Source organism: Zootoca vivipara, chromosome 1 (assembly GCF_963506605.1).
Source record: "Zootoca vivipara chromosome 1, rZooViv1.1, whole genome shotgun sequence".
NCBI classification, from domain to species: Eukaryota; Metazoa; Chordata; class Lepidosauria; order Squamata; family Lacertidae; genus Zootoca; species Zootoca vivipara.
Window position 1 is genome coordinate 106,307,949 of NC_083276.1, and position 23,115 is coordinate 106,331,063.

The window sequence follows — 23,115 nt, forward strand, 5'->3', positions numbered from 1 at the left end:
TCCCTTCCTCCCCCACAACAAACACTCTGTGAGGTGAGTGGGGCAGAGAGACTTCAAAGAAGTGTGACTAGCCCAAGGTCACCCAGCAGCTGCATGTGAAGGAGCGGAGACGCGAACCCGGTTCACCAGATTACGAGTCTACTGCTCTTAACCACTACACCACACTGCCGGTAGGCACTACTAGAACCAGATGGTTTAAGTTCTTATGCTACAAAAATATGCCAACTCATCCAAATAACTTAGTACCTGGCCATTATCAAGGCAGTGTGCCTTTCTGCCCCCTCTGCTTTCCCCCCTGCTATCTCTACCATCTGCCTGCAACAGACCTGATCCTGTTTTCCAATGGATTCAAGATGAATATCTGAAACATTGTTTTAGATATATTGTTTGGAGGGTCTGCTAAGGTGCACATGAAGCTCAGACACTACTTGCCCCCAAAGCAATTCCTTCTTGAGAAATCATAATACAGACAGCAGCTTTAGTTATCTGGGGAAAGGATATAAGAAACACCAAATAACTACGTAGGCTTTTGAAGTCTGTGAATATATTTCCCTATAGTCAACCAGTAGAGGTCACTGTTGAAGGACAAGAAGAATCCTCCTTAGTAACAAACCAGGCAATGCTTGTCCTTCCGGCTATAAGAAATGAGTAAGTAAATGAAACTACAGAATGATGCAACTTTAAATCACTGTGCATTACTAAATGGGGATCGAATACAAAGAGAGAGATGTTCAAAGGGCTGTCTCAAGTGGATAAATAGCAGCTTGGCAGATAACTTCAAAAGCCTACCTGCACAAAATATAGTTTTCAAGCCTTTTAGTTCTGCATGTACTTACAAGGCAATTTTAATGGTGAAGCTGCTAGCAGACTACTTGCCCACAAGAGATTGCTAATCAGGTTAAGTATATGAGCAGCTAACTGTAAGAATGGAATCCGGAAATTAAGGCTGCAATTCTAAACACATTATGGGGACTGTAGTACAGCAGCTGTAAGACACCAGGAAGGCTATCCCTGGTATCTAGCAGGGTATCAAACACTTAATTTGTTGTATTTGCAGGTTCCATTATCTTGAGGTAAATTGTCATGTTATACTCTGCCCCAAATTAAGACAGCCTGTTAATAAGCGGAAAGCAGAAAGTGAGGGAAAGTGGCACGTTTGCTTCAAGAATCAAATATCAACAAGAGCTATAAAGGTTATAACTCACTAGGTTGATATTTCCCCCAGTTTGTATAGGTCAGACGATGAGGCTTCCCATCTTTATTTAGCCAAGTGTATTCTCCTGTATTGTTGAGGTCTTGCAGTGCTATCCAAAAATAAAGGTTATCTGTTTTCACCATGTTGTGAATCATACTGTAGAGAAAACCCTGTTCAAACCTTGAAAAAAATATGAAATAAAAACAAGGTATTAGATTCCTTACACCACAGTTCACCCTATTCATCCTTTTGAGCGATACAGAAAGCAGTATAGAAGCCTGTTGAAACGGAACAAATTACATAAGAACAGCAGATGAAGCACATTAAGAGTCTGGTTTTTAATACTGCAAATGGTGAGCTGTGATGCAGAGGCAAGCCCCGCTAGAGGAAACTTGAAAGTTCCTTCAAGAAAAACAATATGCCAGATCTCACCGGCTTAGATCTCTTGGAATATAAGTTCAAACGGCTGCTTGCTCAGGACATGCCTCTTTTAACTGGCATCCTGCTCATGCCATGAGCATGCTGGCTTTCAACTCTACAGTGGAATCACAGAATCATAGAATTGTAGAGTTGGAAGGGATCCCAAGGATCATCTAGTCCAACCCCCTGCAATGTAGGAATATGCAGCTGTCCCATATGGGGATAGAATCTGCAACCTTGGAAACACATTAAGAGGGCATCTGTAACCAGATGAAACACATTAAGAATCTGCAACCAGATGAAACACATTAAGAGGGCATCTGTTCCCCCAACTACAGTTATTCTTTTAAAGGTACAGAAGAAAGGTACTTTCAGTTGACATGATTGGTGCATCATTCAAATAAGACTATGCAGAAAGCCATCCCTAGTGGTTGTTCTACATCTCTGTAACATGCTTACTACATAGGTTTGTAAACCCCCATGTGTGGAACATCTACCAGAAACAGTGCAAGACTATTTTTTAAAAAGTGATCTTGTTCTGCGACCCTGTGAGATATGGAAAACAGAAACCTAAGATCGGCCCTTCTCCATAGTACTGCCTAAATTACTACAATGGAATTCACCACCCTGGGAGGTCAAGAAAGCCCCTGTACTTTGTGCACTTAGGTAGCAAGTTGAGGCCTGAACTAGACACAATGTTAAATGCATCCTTATGTTTGCACCTGTTGTGGGAGCTGATAATTATTGGGATCTCAGCAGACGGGGGCAGGGAGGGGGAAGGATTGAACTCTTTCTTCTCCTGGCTGCATTCCTGATGAAAAGCATTCCTTCAAAACTTGTTTTTGTGCTGGGAAGAAATTCTCAGTTGAGACCAATGGGGGAAGGAGGCTTTTTCCAGTGCAAATAATAGCTTCAAAGAAGAGTTGTTGGTTTTTTTTTTATTTAAAAAAACCTGGACAGCAGCAGGGGAGTTAAACTCTCCCTCCCCACCTGCTATGAATTAAACCTATGCACATTAAAAGCACAGAGTTTATAATGAATAAAAATGAGTTATCATAATCAACATAATGTTGATTCAGATGGACAAACAATGACTAGCCAGATGCGTCTAGAAAACTTGCAACTGTTGGAGAATTATTTAAAGACTGGAGGTATCCCTCCCAGAGACCCAAAAGGAAAAGATGCACACTGCAAGTGAAAAGATAGGCTTTTAATTGAATACAAACATACGTAGGGTCAGCCTCCTGAAAAATCTGAGAGAGGCTGCAAAGAACCACATCCAAAGCACTGTTTCTTATACATTTCCTTTCCCATAGAGATTTCAACCCATAAACTTCATTCTAAACCAAGCAGAGATACTTATGCTTTTTTGACTAGCCCACTCCAACCTTGTCATTATAATATGTAATCACACACTGCCATCCTTCAATGTTTGACTTAATTAATTACTGATTAATTATGCTATTCTTTACCTGTCTACAAACGTCTATTCTTAATAACCCATGATTAATATATCCATTCTCTACATTAACCTAAATTCAATGATACAGTCCTGCCTAGCCGATCACCTTTCATGTGTCTCAACTTTTCATTCTTACGTTAGAATGCTGTACAATATGTTTTCACAGTAGAATGCAGGATACGCTTGAAATATATGGGGTGGGGGCGTGTTTCTACTAGGAGAGGTTGTTGAGAATTCATACATGGATTGCTAAGCAGCAATGCTAATGTCAAATACGGAGTTTTAACAAGCAAAATGGAATCCTAACAGAGAGATAAAGGGAGTTGGGACATTTTCCTTCACAAGCAGGGCATGAAGCCAGAATCCTTCTCCTGATGTTCTGCACCTCAGCCCTACCCCAACTGGTATTCAAATGAACACCTCTGTTCCTAGAGGCTCAATTTAGCTAATAATAATAATAATAATAATAATAATAATAATAATAATAATAATAATTTATTATTTATACCCCGCCCATCTGGCTGGGTTTCCCCAGCCACTCTGGGCGGCTTCCAACCAAATATTAAAAATATTAAAATATTAAAAACAGTACAGCATCAAACATTTAAAACTTCCCTAAACAGGGCCACCTTCAGTTGTCTTCTAAAAGTAAAATAGTTACTTATTGCCTTGACATCGGCTGGGAGGGCATTCCACAGGGCGGGTGCCACTACCGAGAAGGCCCTCTGTCTGGTTCCCTGCAACCTCACTTCTCGCAATGAGGGAACCGCCAGAAGGCCCTCGGTGCTGGATCTCAGTGTCTGGGCCGAATGATGGGGGTGGAGACGCTCCTTCAGGTATACGGGACTGAGGCTGTTCAGGGCTTTAAAGGTCAGTACCAACACTTTGAATTGTGCTCGGAAACGTACTGGGAGCCAGTGTAGATATCTCAGGACCGGTGTTATGTGGTCCCGGCAGCCACTCCCAGTCACTAGTCTAGCTGCTGCATTCTGGATTCATTGCAGTTTCCGGGTCACCTTCAAAGGTAGCCCCACATAGAGCGCATTGCAGTAGTCCAAGCGGGAGATAACCAGAGCATGCACCACTGTGGCGAGACAGTCTGTGGGCAGGTAGGGTCTCAGCCTGCGTACCAGATGGAGCTGGTAGACAGCCGCCCTGGACACAGAATTAACCTGTGCCTCCATGGACAGCTGTGAGTCCAAAATGACTCACCTGGTCCTTCAGGGGCACAGTTACCCCATTCAGGACCAGGGAGTCCTCCACACAAGTGAGTGCCCAGGGGTCTGAACACTCATCCCCCAACACCACTTTCTGAACATGGCCCAGGAGGAAGGAGCGGAACCACTGTATGACAGTGCCCCCAGCTCCCAGCCCCTCTAGACGGTCCAGAAGGATGTTATGGTCGATGGTGTCAAAGGCCAGCTACAATGGGGAACACTCACTGAAAATATCCTGTCCTTCATAAATTTGTCTAAGCCACAAATATAACTAAGGCTGCAATTCTATACACACTTTCCAGGGAGTAAGTCCAAATGAACTTAATAGGACTCACTTCTGAGCAAGCAGATTAAATTGAGTTGCCTTCAATGTAGAAGTATGGCAAACACTAAGTCTGTGCAAGGATTTCTCATTGCACATCAGTACATCTCCCCCCTCTGTTCCACCCATGTACCCTCTAAATCTGTTCTGGAGCAGATTTCAGGACAGCACAGAGCATGTGTGGGAGGAGAAAGGGGGGAAATCCCACTGCACCAGTGCTAAACCCTGCAATAGTGTATTTAATTGAATACCTCTCATTGCCTGGGATTTACTTCAATTTGAGAATAAAGTGTAATGAAGAAGAGAAAATCGCATCATCTAAGTAACCAGAGAAAACCTGTTACTGGAGTCATACATTTAATTTTTTTCTTATTGTGGCGAAACTAGGTTATTAAAACAAAAACGAAGAATGTGAATAGTTTGCATCAAATAGCTGCATGTGAGCAAATGAGTATATATTTGTCAGGATTGTTAGAAAACACTCCCCAGCTTCCTGTAATGAAGACGGTGTAAATCAACACTGAAGGAATTAAAATGTCAGAATTATCGCATGCATGAATAATTGCATGCCACTGAACATTTCAATCTAGCAAGTAACTGATTAATTCTATCCGGTTTTCATTTTGACTTGAGCAATAACAATCAGAACATTTTATTTCCGTTAGTTTTAGCTATTGATCCAGTATGGTTCTTCAATTTTCTTCTCCAGTGCCATAAGAGAGTTAAAATACTGTTGTTGTTTTAAATTGTATGGTAGACTTAGGTACCTGTTCATTATTGTTGCAAGTGAAGGACAGTAATAGCCACTGGAGGAGTGTTCAAAGCTTCGAGGGGTTTTGTCCACATGGTAGCAATATCCACCGTGCCTTTCCCATCCCTTCAAAAATAAACATTGGTTATTGTAACATATGGCATATTATATACATGAACTTATCTATACATAATTCTTAGATGCTACCCAAGTAGGTACCAGAGAGACTACTGAGGAAGGGAAGGAACCATTGACAGTCAGAGTAGGCAGGAATAGTCAACCATGCCTTCCTGATGTCGTTGGAAAATACCTCAGCTGGTAGAGCATGAGACTCTTAATCTCAGGATCATGGGTTCGAGCCCCATGTTCGAGAAAAGACTCCTTCATTGCAGGGGGCTGGACTAGATGACACTCATGGTCCCTTCCAACTCTACAATTCTATGATTCTATGATGACAACTCTAACTATCCCTGACTATTAGACATGCTGTACTAGGACTGATAGGGAGTTGGAGTTTACAACATCTGGAGTGCATCATATTGGTGATCCCTAGAGTAGGCGATGCTGGCCTAGATGGGTAAAAGTTTTGAGGTGGCAAAATTGGCTTATTTTGTTCCCTTTCTATAGCTGCATTTTACCCACTCATCATGCAAATATAATTCACACACACACAGAGAGAGAACAGAATCCATGGATAGTGAAATCTATTCAGGACACAGTAATTTCAAGGGGAGATTTAAGCAGAGCCTAGTGGAGAAAGGATATACACATTTAATCAGAAACAAGGCTGACTGTTCAATGCGGCATGCTCTTGGGAAAATGTACATAGGATTGCACTGAAATGTTTAACATTGACTGGATTGTGACCACACTGCACCTTGAGAAGAAAGTGTCAAGATTCAATGCAAATGTAAGGATGATAAAGTTGGGTATAAAAAAGTGTATAAGAAAGGTAGAAAATAGAGTTATTTTGTTAAATATTTTAAAAAGTTTGGTTGCTTAAAGCATCGAGAGCTGTTGATGAATGTCAGGTCAGTGGGTAAGTGTTTCATTATTTTATTTAATCACCCATTTAAACAATTTATATACCACTTAGCTACAATAGTTTCTAAATGGTGAATACCAACAGCAGCAGCAGCAACAACAAAATGTGCTACCCACCTGACTGGGTTGCCCCAGCCACTCTGGGCGGCTTCTAACAAATTAAAACATTAAGTGCAGTAAAACATCAAACATTAAAATCTTCTCTATACAGAAATATATTGAACCTGCTTACTGAACATCATGCTGACTCAGTCTGTATTACTGAAACCTACCTATCCCGATCAGAGGTTGGTGTGAACCTATCCCAAATGAGCTCTCCAAGTTTTCAGGTTCAGTATCAGGCTCAACTAAAGGAGCAAGTGGTTACTTTAGTCAGTTTTACCACCACAGAGACATCACCTTGCCGACAAAGGTCCATATAGTTAAAGCTATGGTCTTCCCAGTAGTGATGTATGGAAGTGAGAGCTGGACCATAAAGAAGGCTGATCGCCGAAGAATTGATGCTTTTGAATTATGGTGCTGGAGGAGACTCTTGAGAGTCCCATGGACTGCACGAAGATCAAACCTATCCATTCTGAAGGAAATCAGCCCTGAGTGCTCACTGGAAGGACAGATCCTGAAGCTGAGGCACCAATACTTTGGCCACCTCATGAGAAGAGAAGACTCCCTGGAAAAGACCCTGGTGTTGGGAAAGATGGAGGGCACTAGGAGAAGGGGACGACAGAGGACGAGATGGTTGGACAGTGTTCTCGAAGCTATGAACATGAATTTGACCAAACTGCGGGAGGCAGTGCAAGACAGGAGTGCCTGGCGTGCTCTGGTCCATGGGGTCACGAAGAGTCGGACACGACTAAGCGACTAAACAACAACCACCACCACTATGATTAGCAACACAGCCAATGACCAATTCTGAGAGTGCTGGAAGACAGAATAAGGAATTAGTCTGGTGAAGAGCTGTGGCTCAATGTTACAGCATCTGCTTTGCACACAGAAAGTCTGAGTCCACAGTATCTCCTAAATCCCTGGACAGCCTCTGACAGTTAGTGTAGATAATACTGAGATAACGGACCAGTGGACCAGCAGTTTCCTATATTCCTATGATGCAAGTGTACTGACTAACTAGTTGCCTAATAGTCTCCCTACCTGAGCTGATGGGAGTGGTGTTCAGTGTGGCATTGAAGGCCCCAAGTCCTGTGTTTTATTTCTCAGCTGGACGTGGAATTATTGCTGGATTTATTAATGTTGTGGATATATGGGATGTTTTGTATTTATATATATATATATATGATCGCTGTTTAAAGTTCTGTTTTTATTTGTGCGTAAGCCAGCTTGAGAGCATTCTTGCTCATAAAGATAAGCCTCTAAATTAGTTTTTAAAAATAAATAAGCATCCCTGGAAGAGTGCTATCCCTGGCAATGTCACGGCCTCATCCACTAACAAGCCCTATAATTTGAAACAGCCTACAGCCAAACACTTAAGCATTATCAATTGTATCAAATGCATACTGAGATGTTATAGGAACTCGGTGAATTAGGGTAGACTTTACATGGGAACTGTGTTCAGTGCAGTAGGCTGTCAACCTCACACTGAAATAACAAGAAAACTATTATTGAATTAAATACTAGCCCTTTGTATATTTTGAGAGAGAGATGGAGAGACCATTTTAAATTAAAGAAGGTAGAATTCACATCTGGCTGAACTACTTCTCTGAGTATTTTTTAACTGAAACAACTAGAATTGCCAATGTAATATTATACAGTAATTTCCCAATAATTCTGGTACCTCTGTCCAATTAGACATAAACTTGCAGATAAAGGTCATTTTTTATGTGAATTGTAATACCGTCCAACTCTTATTATTCATTGCACAAATTTACCTTAACTCATCAGAGGTAAAGGTAAAGGTAAAGGGACCCCTGACCATTAGGTCCAGTCGTGACCGACTCTGGCGTTGCGCGCTCATCTCGCATTATTGGCCGAGGGAGCCGGCGTATAGCTTCCAGGTCATGTGGCCAGCATGACAAAGCCGCTTCTGGCAAACCAGAGCAGCACATGGAAAAGCCGTTTACCTTCCCGCTGTAGTGGTTCCTATTTATCTACTTGCATTTTAACGTGCTTTCGAACTGCTAGGTTGGCAGGAGCAGGGACCAAGCAACGGGAGCTCACCCCGTCACAGGGATTCGAACCGCCGACCTTCTGATCAGCAAGCCCTAGGCTCAGTGGTTTAACCACAGCGCCACCTGGGTCCCTTAACTCATCAGAGAGTAGTTCCATATTAACTTAATTTAATGTTACTAGACCTCCTTCTCCTATCCTTAAATTGAATCATGTTTTGAATACTTACCTGCCTCTGGTGATTTGTATGGATGAGGTCCTAGAAGGCTTTTATCCATGCTATTCTTTAATGTTTCTTATCAAACTTAAAAATACGGTAGGTACCCCATTTCTTCAATGACTCTGGCAGGAAATTGTTAGTTTATGTGTTGCCTAGAAGGCTCCCCAATACTAAGAATCAGGGCCCAAGTCTCTTAAACAAGTTGAAAGGACTAAATCATTGCTTCCCAGTGACTGCAGTGAATGCTTCCCTGTTGTGAAAGAGAATGATAAAGCAATGCCCAAGTGGTAGTCCACATGTCTGGAGCCACTGAACTGTGAAGTCACTGGAGCTTACTTCCAGTAATATGTTCGGTATAGTGATATTAAAGCAGCTTAACTAAACTTGGCTGAGGAATCATGTAAGAAGGGACTGATGTTTTATGTAAGTTCTGGTAAGCCAAAACTGTCTATCAATTATTTATTTCAGCTTACTTCTTTTAGATGAACTTCAAGGGTAATTCCAATTTTTGTTTACAAATAATATCAATATTTTCTGAATTAAGGGTATGGGGCTATATCTACTGTTGTCTTTGCTCTGGTAACCTCTAGCTTAGATTACTGCAATGTGTTATACGTAGGGCTGCCTCTGAAGATGTTTCAGAAACCTCAGCTGGTGCAGAATTTGGCGGCCAGGTTGCTCACTGGGGCAAGACAGTTTGAGCATATTAACACCAATCCTGGCCCAACTGCACTGACTGCCAATTAGTTTCCAGGCCAAATTCAAAGTGATGGTTTTGACCTACAGCCTTAAATGGCTCAGGACTGTAATATCTGAAGGGCCACCTCTCTCCATACGAACCTATCCAGACCCTGCCCTGAGTTAAACACCTGAGGCCCTTCTTTGTGTACCTCCTTTATGAGAGCTCCGGACGATGGAAGCATGAGAATTGGGCCTTTTCTTCAGTGGCTTCCCTCTTTGTGGAATGGTCTCTCTAGGAGGTCCATCTGGGGCCTTCATTATATATCTTTAGGTGCCAGGCAAAAATGTTCCTCTGCAACTAGGGCTTTGCTGATTAACATCTTATACCCCTTTTAAATGTGTTTGTGGGAGGAGGTGTGCAGAGGAGGTTTATTGGTTTGTGGTTTTCTTGTTCTTGTTTTTATTATATATTTTGTGTTTTTTTATATTGTGATTTTAAGTTGTGAACTGCCCTGAGATCTATGGATGAAGGGTGGTATATAATTTTTAACAACAACATATGTATTGGGGATTATGTAGAACCTTTATCTCAGTCATATTATTATCATGAAACCACATCTAAAAGCTTCATGCCTGTGAGTCCTACATTTTCCACAAAATATTTGATCCACAAAAGATAAAGGCATATATCTGTTATTACAAGAACTTATGATTCTTGGTTTGCTGGTGCAGGTTACTTTCCAGCCACACCTGCAAAGGAATATTTTTTTTCTCTTCCAGCCCAGCTTGACTTCAAGCCAGGGATGCAAAGAAAAAAATTTGGAGTGCAAGTTTGAGTGTGCTCTCAATTCTTCTTACATTTAGCAGCAGCATGAAGTTCTAAGCCACAGCTTGAACTTTCCTGTGCCTGACATTATATATGTCAGACTAGGGAAAGTTGGGAGTGGTTTGCCCCAAACAGACTGGTAAACCAACCTCCAAGGTCTGGTGGGCCTAATTACACCTGCTAGCTGACGATTACCCACCAGTGGACTGCTGGTGGACCTTATAAGAAACTGCTCTGTTTAAGAGCCATTTACGATTCTGAATATTCCAAGTCAGAATAGAGACACAACAACTAATTGTGTGAATCATCATCAAGTTAGAAGTTTATCAGCTCAATTCAATCAACTACGGTAATTCCCTTCCCTGGAATTCAATGGACCAAACTGGATTAATTGGTTACAGCATTGGCTACTTACATAAAATTCTGTCATTTCAAATTGTAAGTATTGTCACCCTAGTTTAACCCAAATGTTGTCATCTTCAAAAAGCAACATTTCTTCCTTTCTTCCTTGTCAAGCATCTGACAGCTCCATGATGCCATTCCAAAAGCTGGCTTAAGGAAAGTGCTTAGATATTCACTGCTTTAGTGTTTAGACAGCTAGCTTAAGGAATTTGACCTCAGTAACAAAACATTTGCCCTCTGTTAGCAGTTTATAGATTAGGAGAAGGGGGGAACAGTTTGTTGAATTAGTAATAAAATCACATGGCAAATGGCCAACTGAGCAATGAGCACTTTGCTGCAGTGTCTAAGAAAGATATAGAATCATCAGTTTGTCAGAAATATCAAAATGATTAAAAACAAAAACCCCAACCAAAGCAAATAAGCAGGATAGCCTTCCAAGCATATATGCCTGAAGCATAGCTGCCAAGTTTTCCCTTTTCTCGCGAGGAAGCCTATTCAGCATAAGGGGAAATCCCTTAAAAAAAGGGATAACTTGGCAGCTATGGCCTGAAGTCAGGAACAAATGAGGGTACCCATGGGCTACGAACCTAGAGGTACTGACATGTATCTCATGGTCACAAATGAAAACAAAATGGATCTGGATCTGAGTCCTCTAATTTTTACTCCAAAATGTCAACTAAACTCCAGGCTAGCTGTGCATTGACATTAGAATTGAAGAAGTAGTTTCAGATTGGAGTGGCGACATTCAATAGTATGAATGACAAAATGGAGGCGGAGTTTTCAACAAGCCATTCAGCCCAAAGGCTGCTTGTGAATGCGGGAGCTCTGATGCTCAAATGGGAGTTCATGCCAATGAATGGCTTCCCCCATTCAATGAAGTGTCAGGGAAAGGCCCACATCCTCATTACGCACACAGAGCTGTCCAAATATTGCAGCAAATTAGAAAGCACATGCATGCTGGCAGACATGTGTACATGGCAGACCACCCACAAGCAGGAAAATGAATGGGGTGTTGCTCCAAATGGTCTCACAAAGTTAGCAGCTAACTTCCAGAATGTTAAACTTTATCATCCCATTCAAAAATGTATGTGACCCTTTACATTAACTTTATATTCAAAGACTAGGCAAAAGGGCATATCAGCATATATAAACATGGAGGTGAGAAATCAATTATTTATACTCTATGATGGCTACCTGTGTCTCACTGGGTACTTCTAAGAGCCTCAGTTGTCTTGAATTTCAATATTTCAATATATTAAATGGTCACTGAAGAACAACACTGATAAAGTGGTACCTTTACAGACGCTTCAGGTTACAGACCCAGCTAACCCAGAAACAGTACCTCAGGTTAAGAACTTTGCTTCAGGATGAGAACAGAAATTGCGCGGTAGCAACGGGGAGGCCCCATTAGCTAAAGTGGTACCTCAGGTTAAGAACAGTTTCAGGTTAAGAACGGACCTCCAGAAAGAATTAAGTTCTTAACACGAGGTACCACTGTATATTTATAGACAACTTTCATATACACACCCCAAAATAGAGAAAGCAAATGGTATAAATTAATAATTTTTGAAAGAGGGAATTTAATAGCCAATTAATCCTGGTGCCCATGTATGGATAGAAGGTTAACACAAGGATGTAAGAAAATTAATTCAGTATGTCAAAGAAATAGTTGTTTTCAATCCTGTCATTCCTCTACAAAAGCCACAGGCAAGATGAAACACCATAGAGCAGTTGTTATTTGTACAGATGGTCGACCAAAGTGCTGTGCCTTTTGATGTAGAAAGTTAGAAGAACTGCATTCAAAATCTCTGACAGAGCAAGTGACCCACAAAAGGAAAACTTCATGACCTCAATCCATAAGCGCTCCAACATGCTTACAGTGATTCTGCTTCAGGGCTTCAAAGTGCATGGCAAAGCCTGCCAATCAGGTGATCGATCAGTGGTGCCTGCAAACCTGTTTTTGACTCAGCCATGAACTTACCTGCCCTCCACCTGAACATCATATATGATGATATCATATAGGACTTCAGGTTTAGGGCAGGTGGCCATGGCTTGGCCAAGCAGGGAGGCAAACCAGAAGCTGCCCACCCCTGAGCTATAGCAACACAACTTGTTTTGGAGAATGGTATTTTGTTAATGAAGCAGTGCTATGCATATTTACCTGAAAGTAAATCCCATTGGTCTCAGGAAGATTTGTTTCTGAATAAACATACATAAGATTAGACTGCAAATTGGGGAAAGGTGTGAAATTCTAAATATGCTTGAATTCCTATCCAGATATATTCAAACACTTCCAATATTTACTATTTTAAATGAGGCATAATTGTTTGGTTTAGACTTACTTCTGGGCAGCCTGATTCTTCCTCTGAAATGAGATTTCCAACAGTTCCTGCTCTTTTACAAATATAAAAATATATGTCTTTACAACTTTTAACTTCCCAGCGTCCCTCCTAGTTAAAAACAAACAGGAAAAATTAATGAAGCTTAAATATGTCATTATTTCGGGGGGGGGGGGTATTAGCTCAATGGGCTTATTCATACATGGGAAGAAAAACTGGTGGTGGTGGTGGGTGGTTTTTTTTAATAGAATATTAAAATGCTTCAGTTACAAGTAGAAGTTGCGCATTCTGCTAGCGTTTTTAGATCCCCCATAGAGTTTCATACTGTTAAGTGCATGAGCAGTCTCTACTTGACTTAGCAAATGTTTGTTAGGTGTGACCTTAATCTGTGTATGTGTACACACACACACACACACACACACACACACACACACACACACAACAAATGTATTAAATAAAATACGATAAATGTCAAAGCAATAGTATTTTAGCTTCCACTGCTGGTTTATTCTACCTATTTGCCTCTGGAATTGTCTCAAGGGCTTGATGAGCTACTCTGAAGTATTTCCCGATATTGTAACGGGTCAAAGACAAACAGTGAAGAATTGTGTTTTTCCAAAAAGTTTATCTCAGGGGACATCTCATCTACAGCCTGAGGATAGGGAAAAACTGAGTGGCCAAGTGGAAGGTTATGAGACTAGGAGAAGAAACTAGAAACCTTAAGAACAGGAAACGTGAAATAGGAATAATGATTCTGAAAAAAAGGATAGGCAGAGCACTCAAAGCCCTGAGACAGTGCAGGAGGGGGAAAGAAGGGAACTGAAAAACCAGTGGGCCTGCAGGGGAAGAAGGGTTATCAAACAGCCTAAGGAGAGGAGAGCTGTGTCTTATTAACACATGTTTGGACTGGATAGACAGGATGATCGTGGGCGAATGTTGTTCCATTATGATTTGCTGTGTGCCATGAGAGCAGTCATTATATTATTTGAGAATCATCAAGCAAATAGAGCTCTTGGAATATTCTACTTCTGCACACATAATGCAGCAAAACAACACACACACACACACACACACACACACACACACACAAACAAACCCCACCACTTCTAGGACAGAAACATTTACAAAATATTATTATTTTTATATAAAAAAGAGAAAATAAATAAAACATACATATTGCTCAGCTGAAACACAAAGTTGATTTCCCCCCTGATGGACATTTGGCTCTTGTTTGTGCCAGTAAGTGAAGGTTACCGGAGATCCACCAGACCATTCAAACTCAGCTGGGGTCTTATGACTGCTCAGTCCAAGCCAAGTTTCTGTCACATTTTCTGTAGTATACAATTAAGCGCACTTTAAGATGATTTGGACATACTAGGTCATTTTCGACAGCACAATAAAAAACACACACAAAGTTGTCCCCATATTTTAGTCAGACTACTCTTTTGCAACCTAGTAAAGGTAAAGGTAAAGGGACCCCTGATCATTAGGTCCAGACGTGACCGACTCTGGGGTTGCGGCGCTCATCTCGCGTTATTGGCCAAGGGAGCCCGCACGTACAGCTTCCAGGTCATGTGGCCAGCATAACTATGCCACTTCTGGCGAACCAGAGCAGTGCACGGAAACGGCATTTACCCTCCCACCGGAGCTGTACCTATTTATCTACTTGCACTTTGACGTGCTTTTGAACTGCTAGATTGGCAGGAGCTGGGGCCGAGCAATGGGGATTCGAACCGCCGACCTTCTGAGCCCTAGGCTCTGTCCTAACATGCAGGTAAACTCCTCCTCCTCCTGCTTTGAACTCAGCACATCAGCCTGGAACAAGGGCGGGGAAACTTCTCAGCCTGAGGGCCACATTCACGCTTGAGTAACCTTCCAAGGCTCACCTGCCAGCCGTGGGTGTGGGCAAAGGCAAAAGGAGGCAGGATCAAAGTCACATACATACGCCAATCACACATCTCCCTCTACACATACATACCAGGATTTCCCTGAGGGGTAATTCAGTTTTGCTGATGTATTGATCTGTGATTTATTTTGTGCTTGTTTTATGAATGTAATTTAAATGGCTTATATTATGCAGTTTATTGCTATAATATTTTTTAATATATCTAGAGAGAGAAAGAGAGAGAGAGAGAGAGAGAGAGCACAAATAAAAATAAATAAATAAATAAATAATAAATGTCCCTTCCCTTTCTCTTTCTCTTTGTCTCTTCTCTTCTTCTTCTTTTTAATTTTTATTTGCATTTTCAAAAACAGGAACAGAGAGCATATTTAACTCCCTCCCCTTCCCCTGTCCCACCAACAATTTCATACGAAATACAGCATGCATACATATACCACATGACTTCCCTTCCACACTTTTCCTGGTTCCTTTGCTTTTCTACTACTCCATATCATTTTCTACGTAATCCATATCATTTTAACCATCCAATTTGTTATCTGTTGGATTTACTCAAGACCTGCTAAGCTATGTATTTGTCTATACTGGTTCTTAAAATATTCAATAAACATTGTGCATTCTTCCTTATATTCCTTATCTCCGTTTTCTCTTATCAGACCAGCCAGCCAGTTCAGCATACTGTATTTGAACATTTTACACTGCTATTCTTCCTTACACTGCTATTGCTCCAGAGCTGCAGGTTAGGGGTTAGCGCAGGTACGCCATCTTGGGGCCCTAAGCCTTTAGCAACTTCCTGATGATGCCAACTTCTGACACTGGCCCCCATTGGGGTTTTCCTATCAACTTTGGGTTGGATTTTCACACTTGACAGAAAGGAATTCAGTGTGGCTGTCTTTAAAAGGAAAATTGTCTGTACCTTAAACCAATGTTTAGTGCACATTAACTATGAGGACTCACCATATTCAAGAAGATTAATGAGCATCTCTGTATCAGCCAAAGAGGTTATGCTAATGAGTGTGCTATTATCATCCTGGCAGGAAAGCAAAGCTTCATTCCAGTTTTTTCCTTCTTTATAAAGTTTATAGCAGTAGCGATTATATGGATACCAATTATAGTCACAGTCGGTAGGATAAAATTTCCACGAATCTTTTCAATTAAAATGTACAGAAACAAGGCTATATTAACCAAATGAATTCTTTCCTAGTCCTCATAAATCTATTTATGCAATATACATGCACATATATAATAGCTCTCTTCACTATTTCTTGTTTTTAAGAAAAGAGAACATGTTTGCCTACCAAGAACTAGCTACAGTGCAAAAATGTGTTATATGAATATATTTATGCATGTGTAAGCACACCCACCCCACAAAGAAAGAAAATAAAATTGCCCTAAGAATGTTCGAGAAGTTGAATCTTTGTGAATTCTGACATAATCTGACCTAAACCACACCTTCCAGCCTTTGAGGTTCTTTTACAGTCAAGTGGCATTTAAATTTTATGAATACATAAATAAATAAAGACTGCCACTACAGTTACCCATCAACCTTTGAGCTTCCTGAACATTCCAATGCAGTTCTCACTCAATAAAAGTATCAAAATGATTTTAAAATAGACGAGTTAAAAAATAAATAAATAGGGTTTTCATACAGATTTTTTTAAAACTTCAGGTTAATGTAGACTAATGGGTCAAACAGAAACAGACTGATTTACCTATACTGTTACCTTTCATTGAATGTAATAGGGCATACTTCTGAGTACTTTGTGTAAATAGTGTTCATTAACGACCAATGCATTACTAACAACAAGTCTCAGCTCCATTTGTCTATATTCTGGAGTAAGACCCTAACAGAAGGGTGGAGGACCTTTGGACCTCCATATGCTGCTGACTCCAACTCCTGCCAGCCCCAGCCAAAACGTCCAGTGGTCAGGGGTGATGTGAGCTGTAATTCAGCCACATTTGGAGGGCCACAGGTTGCCCACCTCTGCCCTAATATAATAAAGAAAATGTTGCGGATGAAATTAGGGCTGGGCAGGGGAGAGAAATATATCCCTTCTAATTTTGTGTTCTGCCATGCTCTCCACTGGCAGCCATTTTTTGACTGGTGATTGTTGCAGTACTCTCTCAAAAGTCTAACTGTACCTACTAGTCCAAAAAGACTGGCGATCCTTGGACTATAATCTATAATAACACCACCTTGACAGGGCTGGGAACTGCATCTGGCCAACTGGCCAGATCCTTATTGCCATATCTTCTCCTGTAGGCCAAATCTGACAGGTAGGCAAATTGCAAAACTGCCCTCCTGTCAATCACGTGGCATCACAATGCTGTCGCAATGTGACCTGATGCAGCCTGTACAGTTCGAAGTCAAACTGTGAGCAAAGCAGTCTGCAAAGCACAGAAGATCAATTGGTTCATCGGCACTTGTGAAGCCCAACATCGGCACAATGTGCTTCCCAAGGGCCACTCAGTTGATTGTTGGTGCTTGAGAAGCCTAGTGCAGGGACCTTTGCCGACACTGCTGATCAGTTGTATTATGTATTATTTTATCAGATGTAGGGCAAATGGGCTTGGATTGGCAGAAACGGGTGAAAGGAGAAGGCGGCAGCGGCGGCGGGGGGGGCTAAGAGGCCTGCAGACTGGAGGTTTCCCACTCCTGCACAATGAAATGATAAAAAAGGAATAAATGGGATTCTATTCTCCACTACATGCAGAAAATGTTCTTCTGAAGAGCTAATTTCTCCTCTTTAAAATCTAATGAGATAGGTACGCTTTTTGCCCTCAGAATGGTAAAAGTGGGATTGTTAAGTGTTCTATTGCCTTCAAAGCTTATATGCCAATTTACAAACAAAGGGACTCTGAACAATGATTTATACTTAAAACTACCTTTCTCCTGAATTCAATTGGCATACTTAGCACATCTTGTAATTCCCAAACACTTAAACTGCCTGAAGCCCAAGATGTGGAATACATATGTCCCCCTTATTAAAAGTAGAAAGAGATATAAAAAGCCTCACAGATCAAATTACATTGCTGGTTAGAGACTCACCAAATGCTTCGTGTTCAGTAGCATTTAAATATTTTTTGCATACATATGGTAATCCAGATTCACATGGGTAACTTTGCCAGTCCTGCTGTATTTTTGAGTTAAACACTTTGCAGCGATGTTGCCCAAGAGAGCTGTCAGAAGGATCTGCAAACAGAATATTATTTTAGTACCATGTGTACAGTACAATACAATATGCAGTGGGTATTTCATATATATCTCTGTATCTCAAAGCCAGTTCCTGACATTCTGCCACAATCAGCAAGATTCTCCAAGTCCAGAATGATGACCAAGGAACAGAACCACACTTGGGCAGGCATGATTCTCAATGGCTTTCGTTGCAAGTTTAGCCTTCCATCCAATGGTGTCCTGAAGTGGCACCACTTACTTTATCCCATATTTTATTTTTAATTGTATTGTTTTATTTTTTTTTAAGTAGAATTTACATCCAACTGTTTTCCTCCAAGGAGTTCAAGGTGGTTCTTCCCCATCTTATTTAATCCCCACAACAACCCTGTGAGGCTTCACGGCCAAGTGTGGATTTGAACCCTGGTCTCTCCCAGGTCTGACACTGGCTCTTTTTAGTTTGGTGGCTCAAAAATTCTATTCCTGGCAACTCTGAGGTCAGTGGATTAAATAACATTTTTAACTGCAACTTTTTTAAAAAGCTTTTTTTTAAAAAAAATTGTGGATGTGTTTGCTACTCTGGGCTCCTTCGAGAGAAAGGGCAGGGTATAAATTCAATCCATCTATTCATCTATCTATCCTGTAGTTTGTCCATTGCCAAACTACTGGATGGATGGATGGATGAATAGATGGACAGAATTAAGCATTCTAAAACAGTTACAGTTAAAAATGTTATGTGCTTGCCACTCTGTTATGGTATATAAAATGACAAATATTTCAGCATGAAAATTGTCTGTGCACTTCAAGGAAATCTAGCAAACACATTAAGCTTTGAGTTGTTGGATAGTAATTTATTGCATCTTTATAAACTTCTTGCATCTACCAGTAATCAGGAGACCAGAAAACTCAGTTCCTGGTCTTTCTAATGTTTAGATTGGAAAATACTATTGCCAGCTTGTATTTTGATTTCAGTTGCAATAGCCATAGAATCCTGGTGTTATAATAGAGCCAAGGAAGAGGATCTGCGTACCTGATTGCCAGTTCACAAACGCCAAGGGTGCTCCATCTGACCATTGCCAGCCAGCAGCTCCATCCAGTTGATTTAAACCTGTCCAGAGGAGAACTTCCTTTGTGCTCACCTGTTCTACAGTGTAACAAGAGATTTAGCTTGACATTCAGGTACCAGTTCAGTACTGCCGAATTTATACAGGAATTGAATACCCAAGCTGGTGGGTTACTTTCTCCACCTTCCACTAGGGAGAATGAGACATCAGCAGGAGGTACAGGTAACAGTATTCTGCATTCATTACTGCCAGAGGAAACCAGAATCATTTTCAACTCTATTGGACATGCCCAGGTATCCCAAGATGCCAAGCAGTGTAACAGGGATGAGCCCATTGATTTCAAACACTTGGATAGAGCCTCCTTGCAGTTGAAATCTCTAGGCTCCCCCCCCCCTGCAAATTATCTCTCAATATATTTTTGCAATTTTCTTTCAAGATCAAATCAATATTATTTTGATTCGTTGTCCTGGGGCTCCTAAAAGGTGTGGGGCCAATAGGCCCATGCCTGCTCTGCCTGTTTGATAATATGGCACTGCCTCCTTGCCTACGTGGGACAAGTGTACAGTAGTTCCTTCTTCCTCTCATCACTCCAGTTGAACATGTACTGCTAAGCTAACCTCTCTCCTGGTATTAGTAAGTTTAGCTGCTGTCAGCCTTTCCAACCAAGGAAAGGCAAAGAGTGTGCAGGGTGAGGGTGGGATTAATAGTGGAAGGGGAAGTAGGAGCAGTCATATTGAAACTTTTAATATTATTTCATCACAAACTATAGATCCTCTTGCACACTAATGAATGTCTTCCGCCAAGTGCATGGGCTCATTCCTATTATCATGCCCCCAACATATAGGAAGACCAGGACACATCCAGTGCAGTAGACAAGGAGCAAGATGATTCCCATGTCCTATGATATGGAGCACAAAGTTCTCCATGAGTTTGTCTGCTGAACAAGGTTGTAGGAGAGGGGAATCTGGAAGGTAGGTGCAGTTTAGGGTGTTTGGGGGTGGTAGTAGGCTGGTTGAAAAAGTTTGAGAAGCACAGCTATGCCTCTTTGTGAATCACCTGTCATTCGGGAGCACACATAATGCTAAACCATAGTTTACTGCTATGTGAATGAACAACAGTGATCTTCAAGCTTGTGTACTCCCTCACCCCCTAACAGGAGATTGAAAGCATCTGTTTTCTGTTTCAAGCTAATTGTGGTTTTTCTTTATGCCTGAAAAGGACAAACTGTGGCTACTTTAAACTATGCACTGTTGAAACAAAACAGGATCAAGTTGATTCAATAAACTATGTTAAATTAATCAGAATTCTCAGTTAAGACATAACAGAAACTCCAGTTACATGAAAACAGGAAGAGGATGGTAGAGAGCAGAGGAAGGGTCATGCAATGGTTGAACATGGAAGAGAGGGGAAGGAGTATGTGAGCCCGAGGTTTGTTGCTGCTCATTCATGTAGTGTTAAACTATGGTTTCACATTACATGTGAACTGGACCAATGAATTTTGCACAAATGGGGCTAGAGCAACTAGGATGAAATGTGAAATGGACAGCTCTCCTATTCTAGCCGCTGACAGAGTCAAATGAAAGGTTTCACTCACAAACATGGTTTCAAACCTACCACTTAGACCACTAATATACTTCTGTTCTGCCATATCTGTGATGCTTAGCAAATCTGCTCCTTGTCCCTGACATGCAACACGTGCCTCGTTCCAAGAGAGAACAGAAAGAAGATTGAATTGGTAACAGATCTGAGTGTCTGCGTTCATCTCCCAAAAAATGTCACAGCCAGTCTCTGTGTGAAAAAAGAGAAAGAAATCAGTTAAAAACAGCATGATATTACAAAGCAATTAAAGAAGATAACACTCTGAGATAACAATCTAGCTTAATTAACACCAAATGAACAAATGGAACGATATTATTACAAATTACTGCTAGGACGATATTATTACAAATTCGCTTTCAATGTTCTGGTGTCAAAACTATATCAGGAAGTAGGATGCACTCTGAAATTTAAAAGGAAAAGGAAAATCAACTTCACACATAGGACTGAATCCCTCCTGTCTTGATAATGTCAGTGAGTAATACGAGTTTTAACAATTAAGCAAACAGTGATTTGAATTGGTGAGCAGGATCTAACGAAACATTTACTTCCCCATCTTTCCTTTCTCACTGTCCATTTATTGGTCTGATCTCCACTGACCAATAGACACATAAGTAGAGTTAGTAGACAGAGGTGCATATTAAGTAACATTTCTTTTGTTTAGAAGTGAATTGCTACATGATGTGGCAACTGCAGCTATGGACAATGAAACCCTCAGATTAGTAAGAACTGCAACAATAAATAAATTGATACAATTTGCAAGTACTGTAGCAGGGGACACCGTTGAAATGCAACATTTGTTTTCCTAGGGCATTTATATCCGAGGTGCACTCCAAAGCTTCTTCACTTCTTAAAAATCCTCCCCTTTCTTCTATCTTCTAGATTAAGACAGGAAAGAGACGGGAATCCTGCTGTATTTGCACATAAGGAAAACATGGTTGGTTCTTTAAAAACAACAAGTGGGAATTCCTTTTCAAAAGTTGTAACTTTCTTGCCAGGTTGTTATGGGGCTGCTAAATACTTGAACCTAAGATGTAAGGAATAGCTCTTATGATTGCATATTGATGGAAATGGTTTAGAAAATAACAAATCTCATACAAAGATAACAACAACTTCTCTCCATGTTGTCAGGAAGACTAATGAATTATTGGGAGGAGGAAGAGGAATAGAATCTGATCTGATGGAGTCAAAAGTTTATATTTTCATGTAGAATTATGGAAAATGTTTAATGAAATGAGCATGTGGTGTTGCATCGGAAGTTCATCTCCCTTGCTATGATAACAATTAAAAATATTGTATCAGCAAAAGGAAAAAGTAAGCATTGACACTTGAAAATCTTACTGATTTCAGTGGGGGAAGTGTGCACTTTTGGTTTCTTCCAGTGAAATGAATGGGATGTGCAAGTGCTTAACTTTGGCTGGATCATGTGTGAGTGTTGTCCTTGCAAGCATAGTGTAATCCAATACTCTTTCTTTGAAAGTGGCCAACTAGAGAGAGGGAGAGAAAGAAAGCAGATGAATGCTGGCGAAATTCCTCACTTTGGTTTTATGATAGTACAAGGCAGCTTTTACTAACCTGGTGCCCTTCAGTTGTTCATCCTAGCCAACAAAGCCATTGGTCATGAATAATAGGAACTGAAGTCCAAAAAGATCTGGAAGGCACCAAGTTGGCGATCCCTGCTATAAGGTATGGGACATGCTGAATGTAGCATGTAAGATGTGACTACTGTATCTTGTTATTCATTACCTGTTGAAGAACATGAGCACATACCAGAATTTGGGCAAAGTCCCCATTTTTCGTCTTGCTCATACTGACTTGTTGTGGAACACCAGGGATAGTCATCTTCTCTGGAATCTCTGATGCACTCATAGTGCCATTGATTGTTGTATTTAAATGGAAAAACACAAGGCGAGCCATGGGAATTTCCCAACAGGGTATATGTCTCTGCATGAAATAAAATACTGAGGATAAATCACTTAGAAAAAGAATATAGAAAACAATAGGAAGCCCTCTAATTTGTACTCCCCCAAATCTGGTATCACAGCAGTCCTTTGATTTGGAATAGTAATCACACTATTGAAATCAGTAGTACTTCAGAATAAATGCATTTGGGATTAGGATCGAATGTCAATAATGCAAGATTTTCATCACCAAGGCTGTGAGTTACTGTAACTATATTTATTTTTCCATTCTTCTTGATATTATAATGTAGTAGAATAGCAGAAGTGACAATGAACTGCTTCAAAAATGCATCCATTTACAATTAGAAAAGATTCTCAACTGCTGTCATTATTTTAGTTTCATGGTTTTTGATTTTTAATAGTAGCAAGACAAAATTGCAGAAAAATTATTATGTATGTGTCATGGACAAAGAATGCCAGAGTTACCT

At 40.7% G+C, this 23,115-nt stretch overlaps 1 protein-coding gene across 1 annotated transcript in view; it reads right to left on the minus strand.

The window, feature by feature from the left end:
• The window catches only part of PLA2R1 (phospholipase A2 receptor 1), a 62,529-nt gene that overhangs the window by 33,108 nt on the left and 6,306 nt on the right, over positions 1–23,115 (minus strand). Inside the window, exons 3-11 of the mRNA XM_060280151.1 lie at positions 22,497–22,670; positions 20,745–20,918; positions 19,097–19,210; positions 17,944–18,087; positions 15,852–16,040; positions 14,168–14,325; positions 12,998–13,105; positions 5,384–5,493; positions 1,206–1,375 (exon numbers count right to left, since the gene is read on the minus strand). Of these exons, the coding sequence (XP_060136134.1) occupies positions 1,206–1,375; positions 5,384–5,493; positions 12,998–13,105; positions 14,168–14,325; positions 15,852–16,040; positions 17,944–18,087; positions 19,097–19,210; positions 20,745–20,918; positions 22,497–22,670 (1,341 nt within the window). The remainder of the gene's footprint in view (positions 1–1,205; positions 1,376–5,383; positions 5,494–12,997; positions 13,106–14,167; positions 14,326–15,851; positions 16,041–17,943; positions 18,088–19,096; positions 19,211–20,744; positions 20,919–22,496; positions 22,671–23,115) is intronic.